This window comes from Pongo abelii, chromosome 23, assembly GCF_028885655.2.
Source record: "Pongo abelii isolate AG06213 chromosome 23, NHGRI_mPonAbe1-v2.0_pri, whole genome shotgun sequence".
Taxonomy (NCBI): Eukaryota; Metazoa; Chordata; class Mammalia; order Primates; family Hominidae; genus Pongo; species Pongo abelii.
In genome coordinates, this window is record NC_085929.1 from 42,317,105 (window position 1) to 42,333,515 (window position 16,411).

The following is a 16,411-nucleotide window of genomic DNA, read 5'->3' on the forward strand; positions in this document are numbered from 1 at the left end:
TTTTAACTGAAAACTGGAAGCTTAGAGTATAATTACCTCTTTAATAGTTAACAAATAATTGTTATAGTCAGAATTAAACACTTTTAGTGTTGATACATTCTACAAAGGAAGGGAATAATAATAAGTAGCATTAGAACAGCACATACATTTTTATGTGTACAGATGGGGGCAGGAGGTATATAAACTCTGTTATCAATTCCCAAAGTATGGTGAATTTGGAGTATGAAATTGGAGAGGTAAATATTAGCTCATTTATTGGCTTTATTTAGCTTTCCCTCAAATTACATGTTTAAGAGATTTAACCATAGCCAAAAGCTATTTTCAAAGTTCAGCAGAGATGACCAAATGAAAATTAACTAAAAAATTGCTCTAACCTAACAAATGAAAGTAGCAACAGCAAGGTAAATATTTATAGGCTTGGCTATGGCTGATGGTTTCAGTAGGATGTATTTCATTTAATAAGCAGTGAGAAAACTCTCAAGTAACATGTCCAAATATTCAGTTCATCAAATACTCTATTTTTTTCACAACACCACTGTAAGTCTTTGCCATTCCCTTGTTCCTAAAAACATTGCTGTTTCTTTTAACGCATGGAAATTCTAAATCATACAGATTGGGAATTTAAAATAGTAAATAGGGGAAATAATTTTTTTTTGAGACAGTCTTGCTCTGTCACCCAGGCTGGAGTGCAGTGGCGCAATCTCGGCTCACTGTAACCTCTGCCTCCTGGGTTCAAGTGATTCTCCTGCCTCAGCCTCCCGAGTAGCTGGGATTACAGGCGTGTGCCACCAGGCCCGGCTAATTTTTGTATTTTTAGCAGAGACAGAGTTTCACCATGTTGGCCAGGCTGGTCTTGAACCCCTGACCTCAGGTGATCCGCCTGCCTTGGTCTCCCAAAGTGCTGGGATTACAGGTGTGAGCCACTGCGCCCAGTCTAACAGGGGAAATAAATTTTAATTAAAAATTTCAGTTCTTATATAGAATACATTTAGAGGAAAATACACACTTAAAAGTACACACTTACTACTTTCATTCTTATGCAAAAAAAATCTAACTCACTGTATTTGTGATTTAGGTGACTCTACATCCTGAGGATTGCCTATGTGGGTAGAACTTAAGGAAATCAGTTCATACTGAATTCCTCAGTTATTGCTCACTCTGTTTAAGTCTTGTCACAATTTTCAAAAGAACTGCAAGTTAACTGAATAATCAAAACATTAAATTTGTTCTAAGTATGCTGTTTTGAAGTTGGATTTTGGCTGAATTGTTCTGACAGAATTCAGAATAGAATTCTCGTAGAATTTCACTTTTTTTTTAGTCTTTGCACTTTTCCTTTAAACGGAGAAAGCTGAAGCCGAATTTAAGGCTCATAAAGCACTGTCATCTCCTACATCCTGTGTTCTTTACGTCCCACTCTTCCCTCAACCTTCTCTGCTTCTTACTTCATCACCCTTCCACCCCCATATAAGTATCAGAATAAAGTTTGGCCATGTGGTAGCTTATTTTTAGAGATAATCTAAACCAAGGTGGATAATTAGGATACTTTTATGCAGGCTTGAAAACAGCCTATGTTTTCTGAATACTTGCTATTTAAAATAACATAAAACTCAAAAAGAAATCAAGCACACTTGACACTGAAATGGAGCTTACCTTAGAGCCACGTTCATTAAAGATTATTTCTACATCTAGGATTTTGCCAAACTGCTGCAGAGATAAAAATAAAAACATTTACTTATGGTCAGGTTTTTATCCACATATTTTGTTCTCTTCTGAAATGGGAATAGTTTATTTTTCTTCTTCTGTAAACTACTTATTTAACTTCTATGTTTGTATTTGTTAGTAAGTTCCAATACCAGTTTCTTATTTTTCCTCGTCGCTGAGCTGACAGTTTCTCCTTTCTCAGTTCACTCACTCAGGCAATTTATCCACCTCTATGTGTGGAAGCTGTTGTCCAAAGTTATTCACAGTGTTAGCCCATTAGATACTTCATGTGGACAAGAACTCGGAATTTTCCTAACTACATCTCTTAGTTTTTAAAACAGTCTCAGATTTAAAAAGCAAATCCTAGTAAGCAGAATAATATACTATAGAAGGCTGTTACCTTCCTTTTTTTAATACAAGCAAAGTATATTCACTATATAAAAAGCAGAAAATATAAACAAAAGGGAAAGGGAAAACAGAAAATAAAGATAATCTGCAATCCTATCATCGTAATGTTTTAGTACAGAGCATTCCAGGCTTTCCCTCAGGCATGTAGAGATAAGTAACTATAGAAATCAGATGCATTCTATAATTTGCTTTAAAAAAAAAAAAAAAAAAAAAGATGGAGTCCTGAACTGTCACCCAGGCTGGAGTCCAGTGGCACGATCTTGGCTCTCTGTAACCTCTGCCTCCTGGGTTCAAGCTATTCTCCTGCCTCAGCCTCCTGAGTAGTTGTGATTACGGGTGCCTACCACCACGTCCAGCTAATTTTTGTATTTTTAGTAGAGTGGGGGTTTCACCGTGTTGGCCAGGCTGGTCTCGAACTCCTGACTTCATGTGATCTGCCTGCCCCAGCCTCCCAAAGCATATATTGCTTTTATTTTTTTAACTTAGCAATAGATTGTGAACAACTATCCGAGTCAATATATATCTGTGTTACCACTTCTATATGCTACATGCTATTCACCACTTTAATATTTCTACAACAACATCAAGAATATTTTAAATAACACCTCTCTTTGGTAATTCTTTAAACATTTTAACATTCAGAAAAGCAAACAAAAACTAAAGACTCAAAGTCTAAACTCTATTGTTAGGTAGCTAAATAGCTGACTAGAGGGTTACACAAAACACAATGATTATTTAGGGGGAAAGTATATATAAAAAGAGACAAAACTGTTTTCATCAATGCTTGGATGAAATGAATTGAAGGTATATGCAGAAAATTTCCAGATATCTTTTTGGCTTATATTTCCCTCTGAGTATTGGAGTCATACCTGATTATCTACTTCACTTGGGTTTCAAACCAGACTTTGGGAAATGTGAAAAAAAACTGAAAAATGGAAAGAGCAGAACAGAAATCACGCTGTTCCATTGGACTGAATCACCTACTATCTTTATCAAAAAACTTGTATTAATAACCCAAGTTTTCTACAGTAAGACATCTTGGTTTGGTTTAATAGAAAAATCATGGAAAAAGGAAAATGTTTTATTTTAGATGGGAGGGCACTTATGCTTATCCTATAAAACTAAGATTTGTATAGTGCTTTGGAGTTTGTTTTGTTTTATATTTTCTAATGCATTCTTATAATATCCTTCTGGAGTAAGGATCACACTCCTTTTATGGTTAAGAAGAATGAGGCTAAAAGAAGCTATTTGTCAAGTTTATGAAGCTAATGAAATGGAGCATGGATACCTGCTCTTTACCAATGTTACTGTTCTTCTAAGCAATAGAGAGTCACAATGTGGAAGAAAATAACGCAACTAGGTATCTCTGGTAAGGAAAAAATTATTTCTTTTGCACTTTATGCCTTATGAGAAGGGCATAATACATTTCAAGAAATCACTAACTGGCCTAGGCAGATCTGCAACGGACACTATTTTTCTGACTCAAGAGAAAACACACTTCTGGCAGATGAGAATGTACTCCATTCTCATAGACCTCCAGAGACTAAGATTTTATATAAGCTCTGATAATTCAGTAGAGAACCTAATAACTCATGCTCCCAAGAAGTTTCTTCTGCGTAACCCAAGTCCTTTATGCTGCCCTTTATTTTCTGTTGCTCTCTTCTCGGAAGAAATGGAAAATATCTGGTTACCAATTTCTGTGTAAAAGCTCTTCAAATACTTCAAGAACATCATTAAATCTCAACTCTGGCCTTCTCTTTAGTGTGGAAAATACATCCAAGTAGTCAGCTATAAATGACAGAATTTTGCCCCAGTGTCTTGTCACCATGAAGTGGCCACAACCAAGACTTAAAGAAGAGCATCTGCTTTTCTAATAAAGTACCAGGCAGCTATCCTAGTGGAATTTAAAAAAGAAAACAAACAAACAAAAAAAACAAAAAGACTATTGACTATCTCTGGGTTAAGAGTTTGGTCAAATTCAAAAAGCAATAACACGCAGGCTCAGAAAAAATTAAGATCCTTAGTAGCCATTCATTAAATTCCCAACAACTCAAATCTTTGCAATTAACTTTTTTTCATGATGGTGATTCAGGAGGAAATAAACAGTTGAAAGAATACATCAGAGGTAGCAAACCAATCCTCTACAATGATTTTAGATATTGGTCTTGACACTGTGGAGTATGAGCAACGAAGTATTATAAAAACAAAACACTGAGGTACTGTTTTCACAAGTATTATTTCATTTAATTTATAACACTCTGAAAGGTAGAGATTACTGTCTCTATGTTTATAAATATGATATTTAAATTCAAAAAAGGTTACATGAATTCCAAAGTTCACATGCGAATAGAATTTGAACCCAGGCTCTCTGACTCCAAAATCTATACTCTTTCCACTTCAATGAGCCACCTCTAAACCTGTATTCTCTACATTGTGAATCTTTTTAGACACTACAAAGCTAAGTAGAGAGTGGCAATAATGCATCCCTGAACCTAGTTTCTTTGGTCTTGCAGTTGAGGGAGATGAGAGGAGAGGAAGGCAGTATTGAACTGGGCTTACATGGAAGGCAAAGAAAAAACAAAGAAGGCGACAGGATGAATAAGCAATGGTCCCCAAACTTATGCGCACATTAGTATCAGCTGGGGATCTTGTAAACATACCAAAGCCCAAGCCACACTCCAGGCCAATTAAATCACAACCCTAGAATGTGAGACACAGGCATCAATATTTTTTAAGCTTCCCAGGTAATTTCCAGTGTGCAAACAAGTTTAGGAATCATTGCTCTAAAAGAATGTGCATGTTTGTTCTTTCAGATGAAACTAAGCATATTATTGGTATGTTTACTGAGTTTGGTAGGTGAGTAGGGTGACCATCCTGGTTTCAGCACTGAAAGTCTCACATCACAAGAAACCCCTCAGTCACAGCAAGCTGGGTCATATGGCCATCTTATGTGTGCAGCAACCTGCAAGACTATGTCTAGAGCAGACTGGATGACAGAAAAAGGTTTCTAAAGACCGATGAAAAGACTGATTTACCTCAGGTTCTTTCAATCTATTTGTAGTTTAATCCTAAAGTAATGATGACTAATAACACATCTGGGGGATTAAAATCTACTTTAATTGTAAAATCCATAAAAAGACTTCAGAGACTTACCCCAAACATCTGCCGGAGGTCAGGGTCCCGGAAGCGGAAAGGAATATTAGAGACATGCAGCCGTTTTGGGGTAGATTTACTCTCTGAATTTTCACTACTTTGTGTCTGTGACTGCTGGCCGTCTGTCTGTGCTCCACCTTCTGTCTGCTAAGCAAAGAAATAATAAAGAATGAAAAATACACACAATTACTTTAAAATAATTAAAGTTATCCCCCCACAGCAATCATCCCCAAACAGGGTATGTTTAAGCAAAAATTACAGTAGTCCCTTCAAAGACAAAAGCAACAATAACAACAGCAACAACAAAACACAAAGATGCTATTAATGTTCTAAATGCTACCGTCTACAAACAAAATCTTGGTATTTTGAGTATTTATAGTACGCTAACAAAATGGGAGCTAATGAACACAGAAGTACTAAGTGACTTGCCCAAGATCACATGGAGATACATTAGGTTCTGAAGATACAAAAATAGTTCCTTTATTCTTAGACTCTTAGAACTTTCTATTTTTAAGATATTTCTATTTTGAAAATAGAGAGTCTGTTGTACTTAGTTATGGAGGTCACTTCATTTTTTGGTCTATGATCTCAGGCTCTCTCAAGGAAATGAAATAAGGAAATATTTTTATATTTCATTCCCTCTATTAGCTCTAGAGTTATTACTACTATGTTGCCAAAGTATTATGATATTATTTATGAAGAGGAAAAACCTAGCAACAACTGAAGAGGCTTCTTTTTTTTTGAGACAAGAGTCTCGCTCTGTCACCCAGGCCGGAGTGCAGTGATGCGATCTTGGCTCACTGCAAGCTCCGCCTCCCGGGTTCATGCCATTCTCCTGCCTCAGCCTCCTGAGTAGCTGGGACTATAGGCATCCGCCACCACGCCCGTCTAATTTTTTTGTATTTTTGGTAGAGACGGGGTTTCACCCTGTTAGCCAGGATGGTCTTGATCTCCTGACCTCATGATCCGCCCGCCTTGGCCTTCCAGTGTTGGGATTACAGGCGTGAGCCACCGCGCCTGGCCAAGAAGCATCTTACTCTGAAACAAATTTGTACTCTCCTCCCTAACTTATGCAATTCCAGCTAACTTTAGTACAGGGGAACCCAACCTTCTGCAGCCCATAGCAAACTGCATTGAGATAATCTAACTGTTGGAAAAGGCTTTAGAGACCCTGACTCATCTGCTACTTAACATAAAAATGCAAGATTTGTACATATCCACAGTTAAAGAGTATAAATGAGTGTGGGTATGCATTTATTTATTTATTTTTATTTTTTACTTTTTGCACTCATTTTAATGGGTTGTGCAAGGTAACCCAATATGCTCACGCATGCACACAAGAATCACATGCAGAAATCAAAGTTTCACGACAGGACAGCTACTGTATGTGCCTGCACTCTGGTATTTTCTAATTTGTTTTCCTTTTTCTTACCTAGCATAACCCAGTAAATTGAATTTACAACCCACTAAGAGGTCACAGCCTGAGGACTGGAAAACAGTGAACTAAACAACCTCTTTGAGGACTCTGGCGCTTCCAGAAAACCACATTTTGCTGCAGCATCCTCAGCACCATTCCACCACAAAGAGGGAGGCAACTCATCCCATGTTCCCATGTTACAAAGGAGGAGACAGAACAGGGGGCTCTCCATGGGCCACCCCATTAAGCCAGTTGGAGCACTTGGACTCAGATCTCCCAAACTTCATGGGATTTCCACTCAATCACGCTGCCTTTCCACGTGGCTTTCAAAATCATTGCTAAGCCTTTTTTCCATGATGCCACACTCAAGTTTTAAGTGAAAATCTATTACGAAATAAAAACTTTTTTTGGAAACTATACTGCTGCAGAAAGAGCACACTGTCAAGAGTCTGCATTTCGGGTGCAGTGGGTGGGAAGAACCTACAACATGAGGTCTACAGGGTAGCTGCTTTTCAAAAGCGAGTTTCGGGGGGCACAGCGTGCGGGGGGGGGGGCACTAGAATGGTCATTGAACAGTCATTTGCTGTTCTCCAATCAGGAAACTCCAGCAGCTGCAGAGAACACCCGGAATCAGAAGTGAACACCTGAGTAACGACCTTCCGGGCCATAAAGATGGTCTTCTGATGAGAAAGCCAGGGACCCCAGACACCACATGTCCTGCATGGAATCGCCGATTGGCCAATAGCAGGGCCCACGAGAAAGCCTGGAACTTTCAAGGACGGCCCCGCACTACTCTAAAAATGTTGCCACCACCAATACCCGCTTGAATGGGCCCATGCCTGTAAGGAAGGCACTATCAACTCACGCCAATTCCAAAGGAAGAAACCCAGGCTCAGGGGCTTCCCAGTGAAGACAGGCACACCCCCCTGAAAACCACATCCCAGACTAGAGTGCATGGTCCTCCACTGGACAGACCCTGTGGCCTGTCCTCAGGATGCCAGAACAGGCTGCTCAGTGACATGTGCTGAAGGGGGCAGGGAAGGGCACTGAGAGATCCTGCCCGTGCAGAAAAAGTCCTCCCAGGAAGCAAACCGCATTTCCAATCTGGTGAATCACGCTCAGTAAAATAAAATCCAGGCCAATCAGCTATGCCTTCAACTCAAAAGGAATCTGAAGAGTACATAAGTTAGTTACACATTGTCACCAAAGCAGTTGGGGAGAGCTTCTGAGATGCTGAAAACCAAGGGAAAGGGGATGGAGATGAACAAAAATGATCTCATTAAGCCAGAGGCAGGCGAAGCCACACCACTTCTGGAAAAGTGTAACAATAAGGCAAGAACTCAGGTTCCCAGGGAGGGGGACATGGGCTGAGGGTGACTTGGTGCCTGCAAGCAAATTCCTTAACCTCCCTGCCCTCCTGGCACCTCATGCCCGACACAGCCTCTGGTATTGGGAGTGGTGCGGTATCAGACGGCTGCTCTCCTTCAGGCCGGCCTTGCTGTCCATGCAGGGAGGCAGGCAGGCAGGCAGTCACTCAGGTAGAAAACTTTCTAAGGCTTCCACTGCCCAAGGGCTGCACAGGCATCCTTCAACGAAGACAGACGCTTGGTGGCCACTATCCCCATTCTTCTTCAATCTCATCCTCCTTGTGGTTTTGGATGCCACGGACCAAGTCCCGCAGGTTCTTGTTGAACATGCAGTCAATGATGCCCTTCACCATCTTGAGGGCCATGGTGGTAGCCCATGGGCTTTTGCCCCGGGAGGCCCGAAGCTGGTTGCCGTGAGAGGGCCCGGGGGCTGCAACCACCGCCGGCGGACTGCTGTGCTGCCGGCCGCTGCAGTGCGGCAGGCTCCTAGGCCAGGGCAGTGGCAGAGTTCGAGGACCACGACAGAGGTGGCGACCCACTCCACAAGGGCCGCGATCCTACTCCAGGCCTCTTACAAAGGGCGGACATGCATTTATTTATTTTTATTTTATTATCATTTTTTTCAATTGAGACAGTGTCTCACTCTGTCACCCAGGCTGGAGTATAATAGCAAGATCGAAACTCACTGCAGCCTCAATCTCCTGGGTTCAAGTGATCCTCCCACCTCAGCCTCCCGAATGGCTGGCACTACAGGTACGCACCATCACGCCCAGCTGAATATGCATTTTTAATCATGAATCTCTTTTGCAACATCCCAGGCATGCATTTATCTAATTATTTTTTTCACTAAATCCTCAAAAAAGTTATGTTGAGAAAATTTTTGATAAGTATCTAACAGGTGTGACACATTCTAGGCGTGCAATTTTGAAGTATTCATCTGGCAACTGAAGAGTCTTGTGTTTTTACTATTCCCTATGAAGTGCATGCCAAACCGGATGGCTTGCTGAGCTGATTAAACCAACATACTTTTAAAACAAGAGTGGAACTTGCTGTTCCTATTCTCTCAAATGAGACAGAAGTGAGTCCCCAACAGATTCTTCTAGGTGACAGGATGAATCCCCTCCCTTTGACTTTCAGGCTAAAAGAAGCTGTGAATCAGAGATACTTCTGGCTCAGAGATGTTGGCAACCATCTTGAAATGAAGTTTGAAACTTTAAAATGTAAAGGATAATCAGGAATAAACTCCAAATGAATACCAGCTTTTCAAGTGTCAATTTAAGTGATGGCAGCTTTTTATCTCATTCCATTCAGGCCTTGCAGATGGCTTAAATGTGCAATGATTCATGTGATATAAAAATAGCAGAAAAGGGAAGAGCTACGAAGCAATGTTCTGTGAAAGTGTACGGTTTTCAATCATCAGTCTTGGCACAGTGCAGACTACATAACACAAATCCCATTTAAAGATGAAACTCACTAAGTTACTAAAACAGCATCAAGCAAACCAACATGCAGTCAAAGCAACAAGCATCAATTACAACTAATGCTCATTCAAGCACCTTCAAACTTGCCTCTTAACATCTCACAGTTGGATCACATAAAACTTTATCTTCAATCAAACTTTAAAACCATCAGATCTGGTCTGCAAGATGACAATGTATCACTCTGAGGAAAGTTAAAAACACTGATTCCATAAACTCCAAATTACACTTTTATATATAACTTTATATGTAGCCCATGTAATCTGTCACAGTGTATGTGAAGTGGCAGGATAAATGAAAACTAATGATTATTTCAAAGTATGCTGCCCAAGGTGCTTATCTGTAGCTCTTGATAGTTCTTTGCTTCTCTGCAGACACAATTTAAGATCAGAAGCAAGACTGGTTAATTTTGCAGCTTGTAGTGAACACCCGTCCCCCTTGTTTTTAAGTATGAAATCTTTAATTCTAAGTCAATCTGGCATGTAGAAAAAGTGACCTATCATTTCCCAAATTCTCAAGACTTCCAATCTAATGCAATTTTTAAACTGAAGTTTAACATACATAGATAAAAATACATAAATTATAAGCATAGAGCTGAATATTCACAATGAAAGTACACCCATGTAACCACTAAATTAGATCAAGAAACAAGATACCAGGAGCACCCTGGGGGGCCCACACCAGTCACGGTTCCCCTGGCAAAGGGTCACGACGATCCTGACTTCTAACTCTAGACCTCCCAAAGTGCTGGGATTACAGGCGTGAGCCACTGCGCCTGGCCTGGAGTGCATGTTCTTAGCCATTATATTGTACTTTACATATATTATTTTCTTTAACCCTCACAATAACTCTGTGAAACAGGTACTACCATTATCTCCAACTGACAGAGGAAGACTCTAAGTGCAGAGATGTCAGTTAGTTGCCCAAGGTCACACAGTAAGCAGCAGACTAGGAATTCAAAACTAGGCAGCCCAATTTCATATGTGAAATCACTTCCTTTCTAGCACTGTACCCATCCTCTCTTCGCATTAGAAGGGAGAACCCATACGAACCCCACCCCTCTTACCTTCTTAGGACTCTCATCTCATGCAGCAAGAGTCCCCGGGAGTGGAGACAGGCATGGGTAAGAGACTAGAGGTGACATGGGTTCTATACCTTTTTTTATTTTTTTGAGTAAGGGTCTCCCTCTGTCGCCCAGGCTGGAGTGCAGTGTGGCAATCTCAGCTCGCTGCAACCTCCACCTTCTGGGTTCAACTGATCCTCCTGCCTTAGCCTCCCAAATAGCTGGGACTACAGGTGCGAGCCACCACACATGACTAATTTGTACATTTTTTGTAGAAATGGGGTTTTGCCATGTTGCCAGGCTGGTCTCGAACTCCTGAGCTCAAGCAATCTGCCTGCCTCAGCCTCTCAAAGTGCTGGAATTACAGGCATGAGCCACTGTGCCTGGCTAGGTTCTATACCTTGAGGAAAGAGAAATAGGTCAGGCTATGCAGAGAAAGGGAAAGGAAAGGGAGAGAAAAGAAAACCAGCAAAGGGATGCTGACATTTAATTAGGAAAAAAGCCAAAGAACTACTAAACTGATACAGGGACTTAAAAGTGGTTTTCTGTACAGAGTAGAAATAGGAATAGAAAATATTGGTCATGCTACATCAATGTACTTAAATGAGATCTTATCTCACACCTGGGACATTCTCACTTTAAATTTATCCCAATATAGAATACTAATTGCTGAAATATATAAATCAGAGAGAAAAAAGGAAATAAAAGTTTTTAAGTCTTATCTTTGTGAAAAGTGGACAGTTAAAACTGATCTGAGAAAAATCTCAGTCTACAACAGCACCGGTCTGCATTATTTTCTCTTGTTAGCTGCTGAGCACCTTTACTGACCACATAAACAACCTTCCAAGGTTGTGGTTTTCCCTTTTGTGGTCATTATCTGACCTAACGTATCCAGTGGGCAAGGCATAAAACAGAAGAGGCTGGATGGAGTCCATTCACCGACAGTTTAGAGCGAGGACTGGCAGCAGTGCTGGCCTGATGCAATCATATGGCTAAAACCTAAACATCTACCCTTCAAACAACTCATCTTCCCTGGTGCAGCTGAGCTAGCCATCAACACTGCACAGGAGGTCGGTGCCAATTACACTTAATAGCAAACTAGAATTTTAAGTCTCAGAATCTCATCCTAGAAATGAAGACTACAAATGTTTTCTTTTTTGATGACTTCAAATTTTTAAAATACTTCTAACTAGGAAATCGATTCATTTTTCTGACTCCTCTATGATACAATGGAAATATTTTAACTATACATTGTGAACAAATGTTCTGTCATAATCTAAAGGGAATTCTGAGTGATACAAGATTAAGTATAACTTTCCAAGTCTATCAGATTAAGATTAAACACATACTACTCTGAGACAGATACTAAGGAATCTCTTAATGAATTCAGAAATATTTCGATTTATGGATTATTCACTTTCTTCAATATTTATTTTTCCTCTTTCCCCCTGTCCCCCCATAGAAGTCTTCATTTCTTATTTTCATCTCTTTGAGGCTAACAGAGAAAAAAAGCAAAATAGGAAATTCAGTTTAGCACAGTAAATTTTTTGAGAATCTGATTCATGGCTGAAAATATCTATTTAACCATCCTAGTTTGATGATAGTTTGGCTGGTCACAGAATTCTAGGTTGGAAAAAAAAAAATCCCTTCAAAATTTCGAAGATAACTCTCAATTGTCTTCTAGCTTTTAGCCTTGCTGGTGAGAAATCTGAAGGCATGATTCCCATCTCCTTGTATGTGACTTTTTTCTTCTCTCTTGCAGCTTGTAGGACTATCCAAATACACCTGATGTTCTAAAACATGTCCATAGTGATATGCCTCAGTGTGGACTTGTTTCATTTTCATCTATTTTGTGGAGAATTCTGTGGTCTCTTTCAAGTTGAAAATTAATGTCCTTGGTCCTGAAAGTTTTCTTGCGTTATCGGGTGATGATTCCCACTCTACACATTTTCTTTCTGGAAGCTGTATTATTGGATCTTCTGGACCGGTCCTCTAATTTTCACATCTCTTCTCTTGTATTTCCCATCTCTGCCTTTTTGCTTCATTTTTCTGGGATACAGGTCCTTAATCTCTTATCTGAAACCTTTGGGGCCAAATGCGTATCAGAATTTTTAAAATTTTCGAAAGTTAATATAGAATATAACCCATAATGTAATACCCACCCCTCATCCCACCCACATACAATGAGAGCTGAGGCAGTGATATTTCTTTAGCAAAATCTATAAAGGATAGAAATAGGTTGTGTTGTAAACTTATGAAAAATATAATTTTCAGAACTTTTGGGATTTTGGAATTGTGGATAAGAGACTGTAGGCCAGGTAGAGCGGCTCACGCCTGTAATCCCAGCACTTTGGGAGGCTGAGGCGGGTGGATCACCTGAGGTCACGAGTTCAAGACCACCCTGGCCAACATGGTGAAACCCTGTTTCTACTAAAAATAGAAAAATGAGCTGGGCGTGGTGGTACGCGCCTGTAATCCCAGCTACTTGGGAAGCAGGAGAATTGCTTAAACCCAGGAGGCAGAGGTTGCAATGAGCTGAGATCGCACCACTACACTCTAGCCTAGGCCACAGAGCAAGACTCCATCTCAAAAAAAAGAAAAAGATGTAGACCTTTATTTTTTCAGTTTCATCTTCAAGTCAGCCAAATAAAGCTTTTCATTTTGTTGCCATGTTATTTCAAGGACTCATTTTCCTTTTCTGAAACTCAACCCCCATCCCCCAAACTAGCATTTCATTCCTGTGAATACAATTTCTTCTCTCTCTGAGGATATAAACGTAATTGTGGGGGAAGGGTCCTACTCCCTGTAACGTGGTGGTGGTGGTTGTTGTTTTCTTTTTGTTATCTATCTTCCACGTTGTGGGCTTTCCTGGTACCTAGTAATCATTGGTTGTCTATTCAGGACTTAAGAGTTGAGAGGGTAGGTGGCAGGTAGCTAAAAAATTGGGAAGTCTGAGTGGGTGGAGTGGAGGCTGGGATGACTTTGTGATTCCTTCATTCTAAGTTGTTAGGTAAGCAATTTGTTCTTTAAGTCTTCTTGAGCAAGTCAGGTTCTTCAAAAAAGTCTTCCAATCTTCAAACTGATGTCACCAGTTTCTGAACTTTTGAAATTTTTGTGGTGTAAATAAAATTAACTTCACGTATTCAAAACCGGATCTAATAGTAACTATTTAATAAAATCTTATAGTACTGTGTACATGTTTTAATCAAGGCAGCAAAATAGGGCAACATAGCCTATGCTTGTTTTGAGCTGACATGTATATTCTGGGAAACATTGCTTGCTTTCAAAATAACTTTTATATTTCAAGTGAAGAAGGGCCTACATTATAGTCATTCTCCAATGCAAACACAAAAGGTTAAGGCAGAATAAGCAGATGAAGTAGGAAATGAGATGTGGTTATCATCTAATGGCAAGTCCATAAATATAAAATTTTTTCCTTTTTCTGTTCTTTAGAGCCTAGAAGTACCTCAGATATAAGGTGAGGATTATTAAAATATTTGTGATAAGGAGACATGGCAACTAACTACAGTATGGGATTCAGAATAGAGAAAAAGACATTACTGGAAAAAATGAAATTTAAAATAAGGCCTATATTTTACCTAATAGCACTGTATCAGTATTTCTTATTGCCTAGTTTCGAACATTCTACTATAGCTACGTAAGATGCTAACATTAGGGGAACTGAGTGAAGGGTATGCAGAAATCTTTTGCATATTTTTGCAAATTTACTGTAAATCTGAAATAAGTTCATAATTAAAAGTTTTGGCTGGATGCAATGGCTCACACCCAGGCTGGCTTTAATCCCAGCACTCTAGGAGGCCCAGGAGTTCGAGACCAGCCTGAACAAAATGGTGAAACCCTGTCTCTACAAAAACTACAAAAATTAGCTAGGAATGATGGCATAAGCCTGTACTCCCAGCTACTTGGGAGGCTGAGGTGGGAGGATCAATTGAGCATGAGCGGTCAAGGCTGCAGTGAGCTATACCACTGCACTCCTGCCTGGGCGACAGGGCAAGACCCTGTCTCAAAAAAAAAAAAAAAAAAAAAAAAAAAAAAGAAAGCAAGAAAGCAAGGAAGCAAGCAAGCAAGAAAAAAAATTACAAGTTTTAAAAAAAGAAAAAAGTAGGCCTGGCGCAGTGGCTCATGCCTGTAATCCTAGCACTTTGGGAGGCCGAGGTGGGTGGATTACCTGAGGTCAAGAGTTTGAGACCAGCCTGGCCAACATCGTGAAACCTCGTCTCCACTAAAAATACAAAAATTAGCCAGGCGTGGTGGCGGGTGCTTGTAATCCCAGCTACTTGGGAGACTGAGGCAGGAGAATCGCTTGAACCCAGGAGATGGAGGTTGCAGTGAGCCGAGATCGCACCATTGCACTCCAGCCTGGGCAACAGAGCAAAAACTCTATCTCAAAAAAAAAAAGAAGAAAATATTTTAGGATGTCAGATTCTAAACTCTTAAATATTAAAACGCTAAAAATGTGTAACTGGTTTAATGATTATATACAGGCACAAGTGTAAACAAATATTTATGTTTGTATTCAAAATGTGATTGGAACTCTTATGAAACTTAGAAAGAGACTGAAAGTACATTCATTTCAAATTATTGGTTTGATGACAGAAAACCCACATTTAAATCTAACATTACTATTAATTCATTTCACAATTAGAAACGGTTTAACTTGTAACTCTCATGATTTTACATACAAAAAACCAATCATATAAAGCTTCATCTCCTACTGCACTCTCTCTGAAGACCTTACGGTTTTAAGAACAAAAATATCAATCACTCCTGGTTGGGCTCCATTTATTTCGAATGGGGGGGATGGTGATCTTCAGATAAGGTATGTAAATGAATACTTTCCATAGACTCAAATAGGTAATTTTCACAGTATTATGAAGTCAACATTTAGTTTAAGGGACACAGTTCTGAAAAATGTGTCATTCAGGAATAAGCCTGTCAAAGGTCAGTAGATATTTCTATTAACTGCTCAAAGTACATCTGCCATGTGAATTACCATGCAATTCAAATAGCTTTCAAATTAGGCAACTATTGCTGGGTGTGGTGGCTCACACCTGTAATCCCAGCACTTTAGGAGGCTGAGGCAGGTGGATCACTTGAGGTCAGGAGTTTAAGACCAGCTGGCCAACATGGTGAAACCCTGTCTCTACTAAAAATACAAAAATTAGCTAGGCGTGGTGGTGGGCACCTGTAATCCCAGCTACTTGGGAAGCTTTGGCAGCAGAATTGCTTGAACCGGGAGGTGGAGGTTGCAGTGAGCCGAGATTATGCCACTGCAGTCCAGCCTGGGTGACAGAATGAAACTCCGTCTCAAAAAAAAAGAAAAGAGAAGAAAAAGAAAAAGAAATTAGGCAACTATTAACAAAGTTTTCATTTGGAGAGATTCACACTGAATCAAAATTTGCACAAAAGTGAAACTTTATTAACTTTTTATATCAGATTTCAAATCTAAATGATTTAAATTTAAATAAAATAAGATTATGACATATTTAATATTCAAGGAAATGAAATGGAAACATCATAGCCTACTAAGTATTTGATATTCATTTTCTCATCTAATCTTGCAAACAACCCTAGGCGGAAGGAACTATTATCATCATTTTTAGGGATAAGGAAAATGAGCATTGGAGTTCTAATTCTCTCATGGTTACACATTCAGCAAACAGAAGGAGCTGAGAGCTGAACCAGCTCAACCTGATTCACAGGCTCACACTCCCTAAACACAATATAGCCTTTTTAAAAAAATAAAAACACTTTAAAAATTTCAGTTTTTCCTTACGATATTTTACAAAGTCGGCCGGGATAC

The 16,411-nt window shown here is 39.6% G+C and overlaps 1 protein-coding gene across 39 annotated transcripts in view; it reads right to left on the reverse strand.

Moving 5' to 3' along the window:
* Window positions 1-16,411, reverse strand: part of RBFOX2 (RNA binding fox-1 homolog 2) — a 291,171-nt gene that overhangs the window by 37,663 nt on the left and 237,097 nt on the right. For 20 of the 39 annotated variants that reach the window (XM_009234312.4, XM_009234310.4, XM_054543731.2 and 17 more), the window contains 2 exons: window positions 5,263-5,409; window positions 1,651-1,704 (listed from right to left, as the gene is read on the reverse strand). In XM_009234312.4, the coding sequence (XP_009232587.1) occupies window positions 1,651-1,704; window positions 5,263-5,409 (201 nt within the window). The remainder of the gene's footprint in view (window positions 1-1,650; window positions 1,705-5,262; window positions 5,410-16,411) is intronic. The other 19 variants (XM_054543739.2, XM_054543737.2, XM_024239659.3 and 16 more) reach the window with 1 other exon arrangement.